Below are 21,795 nucleotides of genomic sequence, written 5' to 3' on the forward strand. Positions count from 1 at the left end.
CTAACTACTCAGAGTTTGTGGGGACTCTTGTGAGTGTTCGGTCTGGACAAGGCTATCCTTTGCTGATCTAAATAGCTCTCCGAAGACCCTGGGGCACCAGCTCCTCCCATGGTAAAGGGGGCTCTTCTACCGGTAGTGGTGGAAGCCGGGCAGCGCGGTGGCCTCACAAAGATCATCTTGCCTGTCAACACGAGCGTCCTGATTCCCTAGCAACACGCTCTGGAAACAAGGATTGTGGTTTTTGCACTGACAGTTGGAAATCTGCTGAACCGTCTCTCCTGAGAACCAACTTGTTGAAAGGCACACCTCAATTAAGTTTGGACTTTATTCCTTCCATCTCCCCTTTCCCGGAACAACAGTGTGATAAGTGTGTCATTATTTGGGCTGTTATTTCTTTATTGACTTATTAAGAGACATCCTGTATGTTACTGCCCTGTGAAATTATAATCCCCACAGTCAACCTGTGTTTAAATAAAATGTTGGTAAAGATCACCTCTTGGTTTCTGAGCATAATTTGCCCCCTTGAAACAAAACACACTGATATAGACAAGTGCTTCTCAAACTTTTCCTGCACATCTGACTCACCCAGAGGACTTGTTAAAACTCAGATGCCTGGTCCCCACCCCAAGAGATTTGATTCAGCAGGTCTGGGCTAGGCCAAGAAGTTGTATCTCCAGTAAGCTTCTGGGGGATGGAGACACTGCCAACTGGAAGGCCAGACCTTGGGTGGCACTGGCTTAAATTATGTAGGAGAGAAAAGAATGCTGGACTGCAAGCCGAAGACCTCTGTGCACATGAGCACAGAGAAAGCGCCTGGGAGGGAACTCACAAAAATGTTCACTGACTTTAGCACTGCCTCGGGTAATAATGGACTGGTACTTTCTTCTTCATGTTTTTCTCTATTTCCCAAATTTTATTCATGTGTTTATATAAACACGCAGATACACACAACCTCCTCTAAATCTAGAAATTGTATGTGTATATATGTACATATATAATTTACTTTATACACATACATTTTTTAAAGAGTCGTTTGTTGTTCTTTGGCAGCCATGTCACTGGAAACTTGTAATAAGCTTGTGGACAATATAACCCACAGATCTTTTTTCTCATACCTGTGGTCAAGTCAGCTCATGAACTACAACTGATCTTTCACACTTGAAGACTGACTTTATATTTATTATGAGGCCACATGATGATGTACAGTGCATGGGACTGTAAATCAACCCCTACTGTAACGTTCACTAGTCCTGTAGGTTCCCTGAATGTTTGTTTATTAAGGTGAGAACGAAGGCCATGTGTGCTGTCTTAGGTTCATCTGTCCTATCCTTCTTACTTTGAAGAGATCCTGCAGAATGATGAACCTGGAATTCTTCACTTACTTTGTCTTGGACATTTGCTGACATTTCACAGTCTTTCCCAAGCAATGGCTCTATCTTTACGTTATTCTTCTTGTGCTTTGATCATAGGTTGATGTTGCTGTCATTGCTGTTGCCGTTTTTCATTAAACCAACCCATTCTGGGCCTTAGTCTTTCCCGGAGGCTATATCTGTCCTTGCTTATATGCTTATTTGGATGGAATCTACAGGACTGTCTGCTTAGTCAACCCCCTTATGGGAACTGTCCACCCCCTCCACATGCAGGGTACAGTGGGGTGGTCATGCTTATACATGTAACACCATCCCCAGCCATAGGGGTTTGGTCTGGGAGTAAGCACAAGATCCAAACTGGATCAATTAGTTCCTTCCCAGGAATCTCATTCTGGGAGAGAGACAGAACCTTCTATTTCAAAATGACTAAGCCAGTGACACGCACTCGAAGCTCTTTGGTGAGCCTATTTTCCATTGTGAGGCAGAAAGCCTGTGCACAGACCCACAGCACGAGTAGAGACAGGGATGAAGACGGATCCATGTTAATGTGTGCTCTGAAAAGAAGGCGCCAATCTCCTGTTGCTGTGACTCTCCACAACTCCCTGATTCTTGCCATTCCTGATGCTGGAATTCCATGACTTACCCCAGGAGCCTTCCAATAAACCATCTTTGTTGTTCAAGCCAGCTAGGTTTACTTACTCCAGAATAACCTTAGTCAACTGTGATACTGATTTATAAGAAATACGTTTCTGTTCCTGGTCCTTGTTCCAAGCACAGCTCCTAAAACCCTGGGAATTTCCTAAGCCTGGAGAGCAGAGGTGTCTTTTGTTATGTTAATGAGGTGACTTTTGGAAAGCCCTTAGGAAACCCTTGGATGGAGATTGGTTGCCAGGGAAACCAAACTCATGATTAGCTGGTTAGAACTGTTGGTCCTACCCCCCTAACCTCCTGGGGGGGGAGAGGGGCTGGAGACTGACTTCAGTCACCAATGGCCAATGATTTAATCAACCGAGCCTGTGTCATGAAGCTGCCATGAAAAGCCAGAAGGACGGGGTTCAGAGAGCTCCAGGTTGGTGAACGCTGGGAGATGAGGTGAAGGTGCTGCGCTGGGAGAGGGCATGGACATTCCGGGCCCTTCCCCCAACCTGGCCCTGAGTATCTCTTCCATCCGGATGTTCCTGAGTTCTATCCTTTCATAATAAACTGGTAATCTACTAAAATGTTTCCTGAGTTCTGCGAGCCAGTACAGCAAATTAATGGAACGCAGGGAGGGGGGTCACTGGAACCTCCATCTACAGCCCGTTGGTCAGAAGCACAGGTGACAACCTGGACGTGGGATTGGCTTCCATTGGGGGAGTGGGGTGGGGAAGTCTTGTGGACCGAGCCCTTAAGCTGTGGGATCTACCTGGAGATAGTGTCAGAACTGAGATAACTGGCTTAGTGATGTGGAAAAACACACATTGGAATTGGTGTCAGAATCGTACTAACCCGTAGGCCTTCCTTTAAAACTCTTGAACTCATTACAGACCTTTCCAGGTGGCCACATTCGTTTTATTTTAAAATTCATTTAGTTCTCTTCCCTTCCCCCTCACTGTGCTCATTAGTGATGTGTGGTTAGAATTCTGCCTTTTAAATCTTTCCACTCCTCTTGCATCATCTTTCCTTTAGAACCCTGTTCACAGCATTCTTTTTTTTGTTTGTTTTTTCCGCTGTACCTCTTGAAATTTGCCTTTCGCACAGCTACAGGCTGTAGTGCGGCCATAACACTCAAGAGTAGGGACAGGGCAGCATTCCCCTCTCCCAAGGCTGCTTCCTTTCAGTTCCGGCACAAAGTGAGTTGTTTGCTTTTAGCTGCATGAGACTTCCAGCTGACTGCTGGATAATTAATGATCCCTTCATCCTCCTAAGCAGTTTGTTACGAGTGACTCTTGCCAACACATAGCATTTCCACTGGTTTGAGTTCTAAGCCCAATGTAACAACAAGGTGAAGACCATTAAAGGACACTTTCTACACCTGCCACCAGACTGTGGGGTGGGAAGACATGGCAGGAGGACCTTTAAGGTGAATGTCTGGTTTCACTGGAGGAGGACGAAGAGGCCCAGCCACGGGGAAAGAGACTCCACATCCCCACTGGAGAGACGCAGGACACCCGAATGGAAAGGATGACCTCCAGAAGGACGTGGTGCGGATAAGAAGGAGGGACGGATAAACATGTCTGCGGCCAGAAGAAGGTAATCTGGGAAAACTATGTGTGTTCTATCATCACAAAGTGACACTAACCACAAACAGAAGAACGGCTTGGAGGATGGGACTGTAAAGAAAGATGTAAAACTGATCATAAGAGGGGAGTGGTTATGTAAATTAGGACATATCCAGAGAGTAGAACTCCACAGAACTATCAAAAGTGGCCTTATAAAATTATGTAAATGAAAACACTGCTCAGTTGACTAGGTTTAAAGGCAGGTTACAAAACAGTTTATTCTGTGAGACCCGATTTCCGTTAAAAAGACACACACATACATATACCTCTGGTATACTGCTTCCTAAACTTTGATATGTATACAAATCTGCATATTAACCAAATCTAGGGGTCTGGTTAAAATTCAGATTCTGATTCAGTAGGTCTGGAGTGGAGAGGCCTGAAATGCTGCATCTCTAACAAGGTCCTAGGTGCTGTGGCTTCTGCTGGTCCTACTGACCAGCATTAGTAGCAAGGATATACACCAGGGTATTGAGTGATGTGTTTAATGGGTGATAAGGCTTGATTTTAGTTTTCTTCTTCCCTTGTATCTATTTTCTAATTAACTTGGGTTAAAGAAGGAAAATTAATGGGCATGTGTTGTTTTTACGTTATAAAAAGACAAAATTCACTTACTTTAAAAAGAGAAAAAAGGTGAAGCAAACCACAAGGTCATGAGAGATATAATAAAACTGTGAGGAGGAGCCTCTATAAAATTCAAGCCAAGGAGGAAACACGCACACCTAAAAAAGGCTGGAGGGGCAAGGGGAAGTGAGGGACATTGTGACAACAAGTCTGTAAGAATTCTGGGGCCATCGGACGAGTGGTATCAGAGACAGGATTGTTGGAATCTGCGGCATAAAGAGGCATATCTCACATGGAAAGAAAATTAAAACGAGCAGTGATAAGACAGGTGCAGCCCTGCTCTGCCTGGTGTGGGCAGCCTTGCCAGGTGCACAGAGGGGTCCAGCTGGGCCCGCACCGCCTCAGGGACTCAGGGACTTGAGAGGAGAGCTTGTCCTGCCGGCTCCAGTTTGAAGGATATTCTCTGTGAGGAGCGACGAGTGAAATCTGGGCACCACTAGAAAGCGAATAGGGACTTTTAGAAAGGCAGTCAGAGGTTATGCCTGAAGCCAGAATGTATTAGAGCTGGCTGACTCCCAGGAATGTAGGCGTGAGGGAATCGCAGGGCCACGTGCGTCGCTGGACAGAGCTGGGCTCCCCGTCTCACGGGGCTTGGGCAGCAGAGTGTGTGTCCCCAGAAGCCTGCAGAGAGCAGTGTTTCTTTTCTATAAAAGATCCAGCCTGAGCCAGACCTCCAAGAAGGCACTTACTGTCTCTGGTGGTGACAGCAGAAGGGACAGGGGTGGGTGGTAGAGCTCTGCTATTTGGCACAAAACACTGAGTGACAAGCCACAGAACTCATACGGTGTTATCGCCATAGGTGGGGATGAAATCAGGTGCTCCGGATTCCTTAACCCACACCAGGGCTGATCTGAGACCGCAGAGAAAGGGGCTGTTGGCAGGTGCTTTTTATTATCAGTGACTATTAATTGCTTTGCAACACTGACACTAAGACTGATATCAAAGTCATAAAGTGGTATTCACACCCTCAGAGTTAACCAGAGTCACCCACAAAAGGTGGCCGGGAGCTAGCCCTCCTGGCTGGAGTCTGCCCTCTGCTGGACATGATCGTGATGACTCGGATAAAAGGGAGCAAAAAGAAGTCTCAGGAACAGAGAGAAATTCTGCTACTTCCAAGACCCCGACCCACATAACGCGGAGACACAGGAACTCACAGAACATTCAGTGGATGTAGTGGTATATCCTCTCCACATATACAGTAGTTAATGATCTCTGAAAAGCAAATCACTCACTGCCACTTAGAACAACGCCCGGCAGCTCACTCCCCTTTCCTTCAGCCCTTTCTAGGGCTTTTCCCTGTATCCATTTTCACTCTTCCATTTCCTGAGAAATATGAAGCATTTTCTAGTAAAACCTATTTAGGGAGCTGTTTGACTACAAGCAGGTTAGAAGTACTGCCTCATCCTATGAGAGGCCTGTCAGGGCCAAGGGGCCCCGGGAGGACTGACAGGTGGGCTCTCTCACCTCCTGCTCCCTACCCCGAGATGGTCACATCTCCACGCGCGTCACCCTGTCTCACTCACGCTCTTATAAAACCAAGTCCACCTGTGATACTGTGCCATAATAAGAAATATCTAGGGCTTCCGTGGTGGTGCAGTGGTTAAGAATCCGCCTGCCAATGCAGGGGACGCGGGTTCAAGCCCTGGTCCGAGAAGATCCCACATGCCGCGGAGCAACTAAGCCCGTGCGCCACAACTACTGAGCCTGTGCTCTAGAGCCTGTGTGCCACAACTACTGAAGCCCGCGCGCCTAGAGCCTGTGCTCCGCAACAAGAGAAGCCAGCGCGATGAGAAGCCCGCGCACCGCAACGTAGAGTGGCCCCCGCTCGCTGCAACTAGAGAAAGCCTGCGCGCAGCAATGAAGACCCAACACAGCCAAATAAATTAATTAATTTAAATAAATAAATAAAATCAATAATTAAAAAAAAAAAAGAAATACCTATCTAGTCTTCACCCCCCGCCCCATTTCTGGCATAAGAGCTTTTAAAACACTTGGAATTTCTGACTGATGGGGTGAGAGGAGCATCTCTTGTTAAATAAAGTCATGTCTACTTGTGGTCTAGTAAACTTAGAATATGGACTGTTGGCAGATTCTATGGAATGAGGGACAAAGTTGTCCTAAAATAGTGAGTGTTACTATTCCTGCTACATTCTGTATCCCAGAATTTCTTTCAACAATTTTGAGGGTGACTGTAATTTCTCAGGTCTCAGTATAAGAAAATGTCAGTGAAAGTGATCTGGAATGAATCCCAACCGCTTCTCTCAAAGAAGTGAATTAACTGTGAAACTCGCCACGGCACAGTCACCGCCACTCAACCCTCTTGTACCCGGGAGCACTGACGTCAGCTAGCAGCAGGGGACCCCCCCCCCCCAAGTCTGCGTCCAGCCCTGACCCCCGCCCCAACGATACTGGTCTAAACGGCCCCACGTTCTCCTCTGTCCTCTGTCCTCCTCACGGCAGCCTGACTTGATTTTCTTGATCAAACTGCTTTCCTGCTCTAAGACTCTTGCTAGTGCCACAATGGCTACTAATTAAAACCGACACTCTCAGACTCCATCGAAAGTCCCAACAGTTTGGTCCCCACATACTCTGCCAACCTAATCCCCCATTCTCCGCCTTCCTCTCTTTCTGTCCTCAGCCACACCCACTTACACACTGTCCCTGAAAACCACGGGCCCAAGCTGCCCCAAGACCTTTGTTTAGGTTGTTCCCTCTGCCTGGATTCCTTCTCCCTCCATACCTGCCAGTCAAAGTCTTCCCAAACCTCCAATTCCATCCCCTCCAAGAAACTACCCAGGAGGCTCTTCTGTTCTCCTTGGGTGTGGTCCATCCCTCTCTGCCTCAAACCTCATGCCTAATGTACTGATTAACACTCCACAGTCAGGCTATTTAGGAAAGTGTTTATCTCCCCTACAAACCTCCAGCCCCTGGAGAGCGCTCTGCTTTCCTCCCAGCACAGGAGCTGGGAAGACAGCAGATGTGAACTGAGGACAAGAGGAGGGGACAGACACCCTGCGTGCCAACAGCCGTGCCAGCCCTGCCCACGCAGAACTCGGGACTTCTGCATACTTACGGTTTCCACAGTTGAGACCACCAAGGCCGAATGGGCAACTGCAAGTCAACAAAGAAAAGGAATAAGAATTAGTTTCAAATATCAAAAGAAATAACTGAGGCAATTTACCTAAGTAACTTCTAAATAAGGTTTGGAACAAATTCATCAGAATAAATGAACATGGAGCCTACCTCATGCAGGTTTCATTTTCAAGCCTATATCCATCTTCACAGGCTGAAAGAGAAAAGGAAAATCCAGGAACGTGTCTATTGACTTCCCTTGGTCCAAACTGACAGTTAATAAAACCAGCCACCCTAAAGGCCACAACAGTATTCTAGATCCAGCAGGCTACAAACAGCTTTAGAATTACCTAAAACCTGGCCTAAATACTGTTGCCAGCTCAACTCAATTTTATCAAAAAAATTCTTAACCTCTTAGTGATTCTCAGTTTCCCAGCTATAAAAAAGAGGATAATAATAATATCTGTTTTATAGTTTCTTGGAGGAGATTAAGTAAAATAAGGCATGCAAATGACTTAGCGCAGCACCTAGCACATAGTAACCACTAACTGTTTGTAGCTGTAATTATTATCCAACATATGCAATTATTTTTGGAAGTTCTCCATGGCCCCTGTGTAACATCCTTCCGTAAACTCAAAGACAAGTGCTTCACCTTCTTTAACGTAAGTCAAACCTTTAACCAGCTGTTGGCTCTATCAACCCCCTTCCATGAGGAAGTGAGAGCTGTGACAGCTTCAGAGCCATGGTCCTGGTGGGGGCCTCAGTTTCCATAAGAGAACGCTCACCCTGTGGTCTGTGTAGGGGATTCTAGACATACCTAGATGAGCCCTAATCGGCACATCACCCAAGACCATAGCTTTGAACCCTCTGGCAGTGCGGCTCATGGACCACTGCTTCACTGAAGGCCTGTGGGCCAGCCATTCCCCTAGATCAGCAGTTCCTGAATTGATCTGATCACAGAACATTTTCAGCATTACAATAAGCTGACAGAACACCATGAGCTGTAATGCATGCTTGGATGAAAGCAGACAATAAAAAATCTCCTCTCGGACAAATTCACTGCTGCAAGGAATGACAGAAATTTGATTCATGATTAATGTATACCATGCGCTGCATACAAGAATCACAGGTAAGAAAAGGTACACAGCGTAGAGCGGCGATCTCTGGACAGATAGCACACACGCTGATGGTGAGACGTGAGTGCCAGCAGCACACGTGGCTCAGAGGCTGCACGCCCTGCAGGCTGGGATGGGAGATCTCTCACAGACCTCCCGCATCCTCCTTTAAGGATCAGTGCATAATAATATTAACTACGTAGATGTGCTTAACTTTTTTCTTCCTTCTATTTTTTAATGTTAGACACTAAATGTTTCTAGTATCTATTTCGTTGTCGTAGACGATCGATATATCACTAGAGTTTTGTGGAATGGTTTGGAAAATACTGTTCTAAATAATCTAAATTCTCTCACAGCAGATCATGAGAGCTGTGAGCCAGCACTGCACTGTTTGGCCCCCTGGAATCACTGTTCCTGAGCTCCGCCCTCTTTATTAAGGGCAATCTATTACTAGCAGCAGCCCCAGGCAAGCCCCTAGGGTATTTACCACAGGCTGTCATGGACCACATTGCCACAATACCACTCAGTAACCTCATGATGTGGATGCTGCAGAGAAACTTCTCTTGGGCCCTGGGGCCTAGAAAAATGCGGATGGGCCTAAAGAACTGTACTTTATTTGATGGTCGCCACTTCTTTCAAAATCATGTTTCTCTCTGCATCAGAACTTGAGTGAGTGGCCTATCTTTAGGAAACATGCGGGAACTTAAGGTATATCTTTCTGCATATTCATTTTCCTTCTAGCCTCAACAAAGTAGTCATTTTATTTCTCCTTCAACCTGATTTACCTTTTAAATTAAATCTCATTTTGTTACCATGAATTTTCATTAGGCACTTCAAATCTTTTTTGCAACAAGGTAGAGCATAATCATATCCCACTTCAGGAAAGAGAAATGAGGCCCCTCTCCCAAATCTTTGATACCTTTGAGTTCTCTGAGTTCTCTGAGCTGGCCTTACTCAGCTGGGGCCTTGTCTAAGGAACAAGCTGAGACCTCCTGTCTCCCTGGCGTGGAAAGCACCACGCCCTGGCAGTCCCTGTGCTATGGCCGGGTCGTGGGAGCAGGGGAAGCCGCCCCTGGATGAGCCATGGCTCTGTCTGCAGGGCAGCTACACGGGGACGGCTGGCATCCCAGTGACTCTTCCCCACCCATCTCAGCACTGAGGCAGGCTGATGTCACACTAGTCTGTTCTATTCTGAACACTTCTTCCTGGAAATATTTTTACATCAGATCTACCCACCCAACCCTCATCTGCTGGGTGGGAGCTTTCCACCCTGTGGCTGTCATCCAGCCAGATGTAAGGTCCATCTCTTGTCCTGCCTGTGAGCTGATGGGCTGGGCTGTTTTCACTTAGCTTCAGAAGTGGCCCGGCTCCCTGGTGTAATGATATTTCCTTATTTCAGACGGGTTCATTCAGTCATTCATCAAAGACTGAGTGCTACCGTGGGCCTGGTGCTGCTCTCGGGGCTCTTGGAGGGAAACCTTGTCATAAGGCACTCCAGTGCGCCTTGGGATCCAGCTCCTCTTCTCCATGCCCTAGAGGGACCCTGACCCGCAGAACACTGAAGATGAAATGAACGTGGCAACAGCCAGCATATACACCCAAAGTGGGCTTCCCCTATTGATAGGGAACACAAGCAAATTTGAGCCTTCTGGACTTTTAAATAAAAGGTCAGAAGTACATGGTGGAGTCTTCAGGGCTCTTTTGTTCCCTTGCAGGAAACCAGATCAAGACCTGCCAATCTTGTCCTATCATATATGCTGCCCTATCATCCAACTGTTCATTCAACAGACATTTATGGAACCCCATAATGTGCAAGCATATTCTAGAGACAGGCACCCAAGGTATCTGCAGTCTAGTCAGAGAAAGAGACCTGCAAACAGGTGTCTGGAATTCATCAGGATATCTGCATGATGGAAGGAAGCTAAGACATCTACAGGAAGGACACCTACTTTAATTTTACATGATGCTTTGAAAGTCTGGTAAAGACATTTTATGTGAGACACTGAGAAGCTGTGTGTGTGCATACAATAAAGAACAATATACAGTTGCTAATGTACAACTGCTAATTGCAGAGATTTAGAAAACACACACCCACATGCCGTTATCCTCGATTTACACCAGGGACTGACCCCGGATTTGAGGTGTCCGAGAGGGTACTTCTTTTAACTATCCCCGTGCTCCAGCACCAATGGCCAGAAGATGTCACTGTAACCCCTCAGAACCCAGCTGACCGGGCTGTGGCCCAGGGAGCTCCGGGATCCGTTCATGGAGCTCTGATGGCCATGGGTGAAAATCTAACCAACAGGATACCACAGAAAGCAGGCTGCACAGGGCCTCGGCCACAAGCCCAAAAGCTAACCACGGTTTTCTTATGCCGATTCTCCGGTCATTACTTGATAGACATAAGGTTTCCGGTGCCTGTGTCACTGCATCTGGTAAATCTTTGACAGCTCTGCTATTGCTAATGCTAGTCTGTAAGCGACACAATTATAGAACTACTGATTTGGAAAGAGAGGGAAATGACTCACGCCAGCCAGAAGCAAAGGTGGCAGGGCTGCTCTTGAGGCCGCCTGAAATTGCAGAGGCACTGCGTACAGAAACGACTGCTACTCTACCCCACGTAGCCACACGGCCTCCAGCACACATGGACGTCAGCAGAGGTTACCTTCACACATGAAGTGGACTCAGTGTCCCAGTTTCTAAGACGGGCCAGGAGCACTTTGCATGAGACCAGATAAGAGGGAACTAAGAAGCATCACCTCGGTATCAAAGCGGCAGACTGACAGGGCACTGAGAAGCGCTGTGAGCTTCAGAATCAGGCCTGTTGCCCCACAGAGTTGGTCCCCCTCTTCAAACCCCACCCAGGGCCTGTGTGCAGAGCTGAGGAGGTGCACTTTCAAAGCACCTAAGTCAGAGGGTCTGAAGCTCAGGATGAGAGCACTGCCCTGAAATGTATTTTTATCCTCTCCTCTAATGGGAAGTCCTGACAGAAATAAGTGGCATGTCATCTTTCCCCAGGATGCCATTTTAACTCAGATTCCAGTACATCTGTCACCAGCAGGCACTGACTGAGCAGGAAAACTGGGCCATACACGTTCTCATGTGATGCGAGGCCTAAGGCTACGTGATGCCTTTATGTTGCTAGTTTTCCTGTGATCATGAATTGCAGCAGGGTTTCGTAAGTCAGGGTACCCAGTGCTCTGGACTTGAATTCATTTTATTTTAAAGCAGTATTCTTGCACTGCACTCACTGACCAGCCTTCGTCTCAAACTGGATGAAGTTAATCCTCACCTAAGAGATTAGCAGAACTGGGTTTCTGCCTTGAAACCTTTAAAACCAGAACTCATTGGTTCAACAACCACCTGGGTAAAATACAAGAGCAAAGGCTGATGGCTTACAAAGTACCTCCATAACCACTGCCCTCTTTAATTCTTAGAATATCCAATGAAGTATCACTGCACCCATTTCACAGAAGAGGAAACTCAAGCTCAGCGAAGCGAAGTGACTTGCCCGAGATGATACAGGACGGGCAGGCAGAGTGGGGCTCTGACTCAGCCCCACTGGCAGCTGGGCTGCCGGCTACCACTAAAAGGTACAGCCCTGCTTCCGTGCTGGTATTTTCATTTTAAAAGATTAGCAAACAATAGAATAAAGCGTTGGGAATTAAAACAGTAATTTTTCTAATTTCCTCTAATTAGGAGAAAAAAAAAAAAAAGGCCTGGCCACCCCAGGCATTCCATTCTCTTTTCTTTTCCTTTGAATCTGGTTGGCCAGACCAGTGTGCACCAGTCAGAGATAATGCTATTATTCCAGGGAGATAACGTATTCAACTCTGCCGGGAGCCAAATAACTAGGACCGGTTACCCCCAGATTAGAACAGTCACCCCTAGAGCAGAGAGAGTGCCCCGGGCAGAGAAAAGCATCTTCCCCGCCCCCTGGGCCACAGAGCCCCAGACCTGCCGGTACCTCGGCAGGAGTGGTCCATCTTGTTGAACTGGAAGTAGCCAGACTTGCACTGGCACAGCGCGACCCCGTCCAGATCGGTGCAGATGGAGGTCTCTTTGTCGCATTCTGGAGTCTTCCGCTTGCACAAGCTGCCCGCTAGAATGGAAAAACAAGACAGTGAAACAGAACAAAACCTCTTCCACGTCGAGCATTAAGATGCGTGAACTTTCTATTTCAAGAGGCTCGGAGAACAGTTTCCGAAAGAGCCTGCGTGGTGCGCCGCCCCTCCCGGAGGGCACTTCGCGCTGCCTTCTGCCGCTCCTCCCCCGAGTCGGCCCCCCACCCCCGCCCCGGGTCTGTTAGTAAAAGTTCACAGGGCAGAAAACAAACCCAGAAGAAACGGGGTGCCGTCGCCACCTCCAGCGTCCCCTGCAAACACAACGCTCAACAGGTGGGATCCTCTGCACCTTCGCGCTCTAGGGCTGCGGGGGAGAATCGGCACAAACCCAGAAAGCGTGACGCGCCCTCTTAGGAAGAAGGCCTGTCACGGCTGAGGTGTGTCCCGGCTCTGCGTCCGTCTGGCCTCAAGGGACGCAGCGCCTGCTGTGGCGGGTAGCCTGCTGCCGGGCAGACCGACTCGGAGGAGAGGTGTGGCAGGTAAGCTGGGCTCTATGTGTTCTGTCACTGCCCGCCTGCCCACTATACCGACGCCCGCCTGGGGCTTGCTTGGCTCTGGGTCGTCAGCACCTGGCCATGTGGGCCATGCTCATTTCATGGATGACAAAGAACTCTTTCATTATTATCAGAAAGCATTCATTGTTGGGCATGTGGCCCTGTCTGAGGTTGTACACAGTGAACCCTCTCCCGGGTTGTATACAGCAGGCCCGCTCTGAGTTTGTATACAGTGGGCTCTCTTTGAGGTTATGTACAGCAGACCCTCTCTGAGGTTGTGAACAGTGAACCCTCCCTCAGGTTGTATACAGCAGGCCCTCTCTGAGTTTGTACACAGCAGGCCCTCTCTGAGGTTGTATACAGTGGACACAACGAGGGTGCTTTTTACCATCTAAGGTAGGTCTAACAAAAAAACATAAGTAATTGGGGTATACAGACAATAGAACAAAAATATGAAATCACTTGGATAGTGGACAGTAGCTTATTTACACTATGTACAGGGTGAGACTGATCTACGCCGCTGTTTTTGGCGGGCGTGAGCAAGGTCAGCATGAGGAGAGAGCCGAGGAAGGGCCACGTGTACACTGGGCAGTGAGGTGTGGGCTCCCTTCTCCCACCTTAAGGAAAACACCAACCAGTTCAGAAACCAGGTGCCAGCTCTTAACACAGCAAAGCTATACCCCGACCCCACCCCAGGCAGGTTCTGGTGACAGGGACCCCGGCATCTGCCTCCTTGTCTGAGTCTCGAGAGCTCGGGGCCAGTGGGTGGCTTGGTCACAGGAGGTTAGTTTAGGACACAACTTCAGCTCTCAGAGCTGAATTTCCTGCCTTTATCAGTGGAAGCTGGCATGCTAAATCAGAACCTATTGGTGTGTGTGATACAATTTCCTTTGTTTATTGTGAAAGGTTTGTATTTAAGGGAGAAAAATGAAAAATGGAAAATCTCACCAGGCAAACACGGTGAAGCTGGCACAGAGGGGCACTAAACGGCCACAATCTCTCATCTAAAGCCTTAATATAAAGAAATATCTCCAGCACAGAAGGCCGTCCAGGCTGGTACTAGTTGGTGCAGCCGCCAGCCTGAGTTGCCTGGCCTGATTAGATATTTTCTGGAAGCCAATGTCACGTTTTCCCTCCACCCTGCCCATGAATCCCGCCTGCTGGCAAATACTGCTCGCCCTGCTGAAGCAACTCTTCCCCGCACAGAAGCAGATTCACTTGAAGGCAGGGAGAGCTGGCCCCGCCTTTGCGATGGAGGGGTTGCTATCCTCAAAATTCTTAAAGAACATTCTGTCATCAGTCCATCCAATGGAACCACGTATAATGATGCCGTGTTCATTTTAAGCCTGGCGATGTGATTTTTCTGCATCTACAATTCCCATGGTCCTTCCTGGGCATAACATCCGCCAAACAGACAATGAGAATTTATGTGAATCTAAGGCTGGGATGCTCCCTGGGGGATTTCCAAGGACTCTAAACCTCTGGAGAGATGAGAGCTACAGTTCTCTGAAAGGCGAGGAAGTAGATGTTTTGTGAATTGAAGGGGAAAAAGCTGCCCTTGCAAGGGCAGCGTCCAGAGTGGCCGGGCACCTCCCACGTGTTGGGAACACGCAGATGTCAGAAGCTGACAGCTCCCCCTGGTCCAGCCTGCCTCTCTAGCACTCAGAGGGGTGAGTGAGAGACCAAGCATTGTGTTGGCAAAACCTGGAGAAGCCCTGGGAGGGAAAACAGAGAGGTGAGGCTGTTTTCAGCCAAGACGCGTGGCCGTCTTTGTCCTCAGGGGCTTGGAAAGCAGAGGCAAAGAATGGGCACCAGTACACGTGGGGACAGGAGGTCTGTGGGAAATCTCTGTACCTGCTTCTTAATTTTGCTGTGAACCTAACACTGCTCTAGAAAAAAGTCTTTAAAAAAAAAAAAAAGGGACCTTGGCAAGGAAGACAGGAGCTTTCCCGTAAGCTACATCTGAGCAGTTGGAAGAATGGGGGTCAGAGAGTGGGCAGGGCTGCCACGGGCATGGCCCTTAAAATCCAAATATCTTGCCACTTGATTTGCAAAACATGAAATATGTTTACTAAGGACAAAAAAGTAACCTAATATAATGCTGACCACGTAGCATGTATTCCACACGTGTTTAGTGAACTGCAAGGTCCCCTTCCTACTTTCTGGGGAGGAAAAATTGGAACCTTTAAATCACTGGCAAGAGAAAGAAACTAAAATCAAAGCAGAGTACAGTGTGATGGGGCAGGAATTTTTTAACCATTTCTCCATTGAAGCTGAACGATAGCAACTTGAACTCCAGAATGCTTAGCTCCCTTTTTTTTTTTTTTTTTTTCAAGTGAATAGCCCTTAAATGGGCAAAGCTCTAGCATTTATCCCTGAGCAAAAGGTTAACTGCCAGCTCTGTAATGCACGGTCCACAAGGAGGGCTCTCCAGACCTGCTCTTACAAAGCTCTGGCTCATCGGGAACATCCTGGATCTCCAGCAGGCAGAGCACCAAACCTGCTACCTACAACTTAGTCTAGCATCTGGGCACCAGATGGGGAGGTTCCCTCCGACTCTGCATCCCTCACCAGTCCTATGTGTAGTAAAATGAGCCAACCAGAGCCAGCTCTGACCACTTATGAGACACAGCAGGGGCAAGCCCCCCTGCATGAGGAAGCACTTTTGATTCCAGCAGAGTTTTCCCATCCCAGAGGCGAAACCTCCCCTCCAAGACCCAAATTTGCCTTCCAAACTTGTTTCTAATCCCTTTCTTCAGCTGCTTCACATCAGATGCACTGTAGAAGCTTTCAACAAAAACAGATAAAGAAAAAGAAAAGAGAAATCACAGACTGTGAGCAGTTTGGCCTCTAATCTTCTAGTCTTGTTTCTGTGCATTTAGAATTTGCAAACAAATACACAGAAAGATGGGTGATTCTGCACATGCTTTTTTTTTTAACCAAATGGTATGTCATGATCAAGGTTTGGAGCCATTGACAAGCATGTACATTCTGTGTGTGAATTTCTATCTCCCCAGAGAGAGTAGGAACCTTTCAAGGGAAAGAAGAGTGGTTTTTGCTCCATTACATCAGCTCCTACATCCCTTCCAATACTAATGTTGTAGAGAAGAAATAGAAACAGTATGCCAAGGACTGGGGGCCTTCAAGGCTGTGTGTACAGGACTCTGTGTGTGTGTGTGTGTGTGTGTGTGTGTGTGTGTGCACGCGCCCACGTATGTATGTGTGTGTGTCCGTGCATGTGTACACAAAGATGCACGCACACAAAGGCCTTGTGCTTAATGCCCATTTCAAAGACAGGCTGGTTCTGTGACAAGTTTCTTAGACCTGAGCCCTGAATGCCTTACACTTCTACCCTCGGTCTGTGACTAACTGAATGGGTGGGGTTCTCCCAGAGGGCCTCTTACCTCTAAAGATCCGCCTCTGAGACCCCAAGAGCTGGCAGACCTCAGCAGAGGCCCTGCAGGAGTTGACACATTTCTGCATCCCATCGGCCAGGTCGAACAGCGTCACGTTGGAGGCCAGGGAAAAGGTGGTTTGCAGTGACATCACCACCACGCTGGGCTCCCTACAGGCAAAATATGTAGGTTTTAATTGTCCTAAGATGACATGTGGGCCCCAGGGCTTCTGGAAAATGAGTGTCCTCCCCATTCTCCAGTGAGGGCCTGGGAGAGCATGAAGTTCCAGTGACCTTGGCCCTGGATCACCCTATGGCCCAATCAAAACAAGGCCCAGTTTTGTTGCCATCACCCATGTTAGAACATCCTTCCCTTTCTATAGACTGGTTCACAAACTAATATAAGCCTGTTACTTACCTAGAAGCATGAGCTGTGGATCGGGTATAACCAGGTAATGTTGAAAAACACACATTTAACTGAAAGGAAGAACAGGTTTATCGTTAACTGTGAGTCAGACAAAAGCCTTGAACCTAGAACGAATTTCCTATTTTCAGGATCAAATAGGCATTTTCCAGCCATCAAGTTGTCAGCAGGAGGCCTTACGCAGGAGTGGTGTCTTTTTTGTTCCTTTCTTAAATGCCTTTCTGCTCTTATTCTGTTGTTCCATGAGTACAAAGGGAGAGAGGCAGATAGTAAATCAGTGGGGAAAATCTTGGCAGGAAATGATGTTCGGAACAGCACCCTTGGATGCAAAACATCTTCAAAGGAGCAGATCTCTTCTAAGACCCAGGGTTTCAAAAACCTCAGAGGCAACTGTTTATTTGGACTTTGCATAGTGAACAAGCCTCACTGAAAAGGCTGGGTTCCTTTCAGCTACCCCAGGTCTGGCAGGCCTGACACAGACCCCTCATAATCTACAATGAGTTGACCTAACTCACAGATAGGTCCTCTTCAATAAGGCTCTCCATAGGAAATTACATTACATGGGTCAAGAGCCCTTTTGTTGAGAGCAAATTAAGAGCAACTCTCCCTGTGTTTGCCTTGTGCCCTCGGAAAGAGCAGAAAATCCCTGTGGGGCATGAAGTACATGCCTGCTTCTCCACTCCCCCCCACAGTAGGGGCTGGGGATTCCTTTTATGCAGCAGAGGGTCTCAATACCTTGACCAATGCAACCCACCTGTCTTCAAAGCCTGTGTGTCAGACACATCTCACCCTTCACAAGGTGGATTCAAACACGGGATGCTATCAAACCCTTTTTTGGCTTTGTATGACATTGCTTTATATTCACAAGGTAATGATTTATTATTATTATTACTTAAACTTTTTTTCCCACGAAGAAACAGAAATAGCACATTTCAGAACAGAACGGCACCTTGGGAAAGGCTACTTGAGTCATAGCCTAAATCTTCTCTAGTCATAACCAAATCTTCACTATATCCTGGGGCTGGGGATGTCACATCACTAATAAATTATATGTTGATACTGGGTAAAAATCAGCAAATCAGATAAGTCACTGAGCACCGTGTAATGGGAAGGACTGTACCTCTGCACGAGTTTCTGAGCCCCTGTACTATCTTAGGAGGAAATATTGACCTACAACCGAACTAAGAGGCAGCTGCGGTGCAGTGCCAAGAACACCAGGAATAGGGTTAGTAGACGTAAAACCCTGTCATATAGTAAAGAATTTGACCTTACGCAAAGAGAGGTCTGGCCCTTGACTACTGGGAGGTAATTTCTAAGCCTTTGGAATGTCCTGCCTTTGTTTACCTGGAGACCCTGGGCTGCTCCAGATAATCTAACAGTGTGATTTATGGTGGGGTTTGGGGTTACAAGGTAACCCAAAGGGTTACCTCTCCAGAGGGGCTGGAGACTGAGGTCAGCCATATGGGCAGTTGACTATCTGTGTTTTGGCTCTAGACACCAAGGCTCGGGTGAGTCTCCCTGGTTGGTGATACTCTATGAATATTGTACACATCATTGCTGAGAGGAGTTAACCCTGTCCATGACCCCATGGGGAGAGGACGACTGGGAGCCCTGAATTTGAATCCCTCCTGGACTCTGCCCCATGCATCTCTTCCCTTAGCTGACTGTAACCTGGATCTTTTCACTGCAATAAACCGTAACCACAAGTAGAACAGCTTTCAGTGAGATCTGTGAGTCCTTCTAGTGCATTATCAAACCTGAGGGTTTCCTGGGGACCCCCAAACTCGCAATTGGTGTCAGAAGTGAGAGTGGTCTCTAACTTTGCACCTGCTCTGTGTAAACTCAGGCAATGTCACTCACTTCCAGAGCCTGCCAGTTTTCCCTCTGTAAAAGTGTTGGCAATACCTCTTATAAGAGTGACGCATCTGGTAAAGTGCCTGTCACAGAGTAGATGCTCAGTAGATACAGAAATGGAATTGGAATCTACATTTTACACAAATAAAACCCATGGTCCCATAAAATCCTATAGGTGTTGGCTAATATACTCTTACCCATAAAGAACAAGTAAAATTAAAATCAGAAAGCAATCTCTAAAACTTATTTTGATGGCAAATTTCAATTTTCTGAGCACCAAATCTTAGACTATGGTAGCAGCTGAGAGGCAAAATTTACTATCTGAGCTTCATTTCTATCTCTTCTTCTTTCCTCTCCATTTTTCTTTCTTGCCTTTTTCCTGGCAAAAAGCAGGCAAGGAGGGAAAGAAGAAGCATCAAAGGCCCCTAGATAATCTACTCAGTGAATTCTCAACCCTGGATAATAGGATTAACTGTTCCACCTTTGGCATTCCCTTGAGAAAAAAGCATCATTCTCTCCAGGTTCCAAAACACAGACAGAAAAATCACACAGCATGTCAACAGCAGATGGGACCGTAGGATTTTCTGGGTCTTTCCGCTTCACCAACAGCTCTTATTGGTGCATGTCACCTAAATGTCTGTAACTATGAGTCTGAACATGGAAAAGAAATGCCAAGGCACCGATAAAGGCTGCATGGGAAGACACATTAGAAGAAATGCTTCTACCGGCATCACTGGTTCTCAACACCTCCCTTCTATTTCCGAGAGGCCTTTAATTTTACCCTAAAGTTCACCTTCCAAGTAAAGTATAATAGAAATGAGCTGCCCAGGAGATACAGCTGATCCCCAGGAGGTTCCCGATTCTGAATAAAATCTGTTCTAGAAAACAAAGGACTAGCAGGAAGGTGCCTTTCGGGAAACCTACCGTTTTGGTGATCTCATTTTCAACTTCATGGAGGTCTGAATGTTTTTCCATGGTGGTATTAAGAAACATTTTCTTTAATTTAAACTCTGTCACGAAGGTTCTAACTGAAAATGAAAACATAACCTGTTAGACCTCACAAGGTCCACCTACGCAAGGCTGAGTGTCTGTAAATCTCAAGGCACCCAGCTTTCCTCCACCTCCCAGGATGCTCTCTGTGCATTTCTTTCTCCTGGAGGGTGGAGACCACTCCTCCCTCTTCGGGGCTCCTCTAGCAATGGGAGCACCGACTGAGCTGAGCTGAAGACTCAGTCTGAGCAGACCTTTGGGTGAGAGGCTCCAAAGGGCCCTTTGCGTATGTGCGAGGGCTCTGAGAGAGGGAGCTTTCCTCGTCTCTCCAGCGGCCTCCCACATCTTAGATGCTCAGTGAAGCTGTAACAGAGAAGAGAGATGAGCTGGTCTAAAGAACGCACTTCCAGGAAGAGGGGAGGGAGACGTGGGTTGGAAAGACAAATGTTCGTGGGCCCCTATAAAGCTTCGGATGGAGGAAAGCTCTTTCTCTCTAGGTCTTTTACCAAGTTAGTCAGCCCTCCACTTCAAGGGCGTGCTCTGATTTCCTCTTCTCATGAGAGTCACCTCCATCCATTCCCCACTCCTCTTGCTCAGAGGAAATGCCTGTTCTATCATTGATAAAAGAGGCTTCCAGAAGCCAGGTTACTTCCCAAGATCACCCAGCTCCCAAGGGCCAAAATTAACATTTAACGTCATGTGTGTCCATCTTCCAAGTTCTTCTTTCCCCCTAAACCCCCAGTCCCCTGAGGAATCTCATAGTCTAAGGACAACCAAGTGGCTACAGAGAAAGGTGTCAAACATCTGTAGCAGGACTCCGCTCAGGGGGCTGCCAGACTCCACGACTACAAGCCATATAATGAAAACAACCCATATTCAAGATACTGTTGGGTTCAGACATGAAAGAAAGTAGCCCCATTTTCACGGCCCATTTCACTCATAAAATAAAATTCTAGTTAACATCAATTTGTGCTGATTGGGCCTGAGGGTGATAGAACTTACAAATGGGCAGGCAAACAAAAATTAGGACAGCCTGCTTTATACCTGGCTCTTATCTTCCTTTAGATTCAATTCTTATCTTTCCCTCTGGACAAGAAAAAAATATAAATAAACCCAAACACAGAAACACATGAAGCTGCTCTTTCATAGAAAGCTTGCCTGCTGAATTAAGAAAAAGGCCCACAAATGAGCCAGGGAAAACATTTAACATCTTATACTTACTGTCTAAAGCCCTTAATCCTTATTTAACATCTTTTTGCTTGTTCTACAGTTCAGTGAAGCCAGCTGCTTAGGACTCTTTCTGAGAAGCAGGGAGCTCTTTGAAAACATTCCTGGCCAAATGAAAGCGTTTCAGCATGCTCTAATTTGCATATTCCTCTGATGTTTATGAACAATGAAGCTAAATGACTTGAAAAGGGAAAGATGATTGTTAACACAATAAGTGGCTCTCCTCCTGATGCATGGTGCCTGTGGGACCCTCCACACACAGGCTTCCAGAACAGTCACCCCACCCCTTTGTCCTCCCATCTCACAGGTCTAGGTCTGTGCCCAGACTCTGTGCAGAAACATATATATGGTAACCATCAGGTACACAGATCTCTTCTGAACCAGGACAGTAAATGTGGCCTCTGCATCTGTGTGAATACGAATAAGGCACCGCAGTGTCCCCCCCAGCCCTGCCCTCTCCCAGACACATTCCCTTCTTCACGCTGCAGTTACATCATCTGGCTTTAGGGCAATTTTTAACTGTTGATTTACACAGGTTATCTAAATGATTTTTTAAAGATCCAAAATTATTGTTTTATATTCAAAGTAGTTTATCATTTTCATTGCTTTCAGCTCTGATCCAAGAGATTAGAAGACTAATGTCAAAGGATACCTCCCATCTGGAGACCCCTACCATTTTCCAAGCCTGCTCAAATATATTATTTATTTGATCTTCATAATAACCCTGAGTGGGAAGCAGAGCAGGTGGTAATCTGATTTTACAGATGAGGAAATTGATGCTCAGGGGTCAGTGTGCTGTAGGTGCTGGACATGGAGCTGGAAGCCTGGCATTTGAGTCCCTGGCAA

At 47.0% G+C, this 21,795-nt stretch overlaps 1 protein-coding gene across 5 annotated transcripts in view; it reads right to left on the reverse strand.

Moving 5' to 3' along the window:
- HEG1 (heart development protein with EGF like domains 1) overlaps nt 1-21,795 on the reverse strand; it is an 81,143-nt gene that overhangs the window by 14,803 nt on the left and 44,545 nt on the right. For all 5 annotated transcript variants that reach the window (XM_082392273.1, XM_082392272.1, XM_082392275.1 and 2 more), the window contains exons 10-15: nt 19,657-19,760; nt 16,873-16,931; nt 16,465-16,625; nt 12,410-12,544; nt 7,499-7,541; nt 7,329-7,366 (exon numbers count right to left, since the gene is read on the reverse strand). In XM_082392273.1, the coding sequence (XP_082248399.1) occupies nt 7,329-7,366; nt 7,499-7,541; nt 12,410-12,544; nt 16,465-16,625; nt 16,873-16,931; nt 19,657-19,760 (540 nt within the window). The remainder of the gene's footprint in view (nt 1-7,328; nt 7,367-7,498; nt 7,542-12,409; nt 12,545-16,464; nt 16,626-16,872; nt 16,932-19,656; nt 19,761-21,795) is intronic.

This window comes from Balaenoptera borealis (genome assembly GCF_965194805.1).
Source record: "Balaenoptera borealis genome assembly, chromosome: 5".
Lineage (NCBI taxonomy): Eukaryota > Metazoa > Chordata > Mammalia > Artiodactyla > Balaenopteridae > Balaenoptera > Balaenoptera borealis.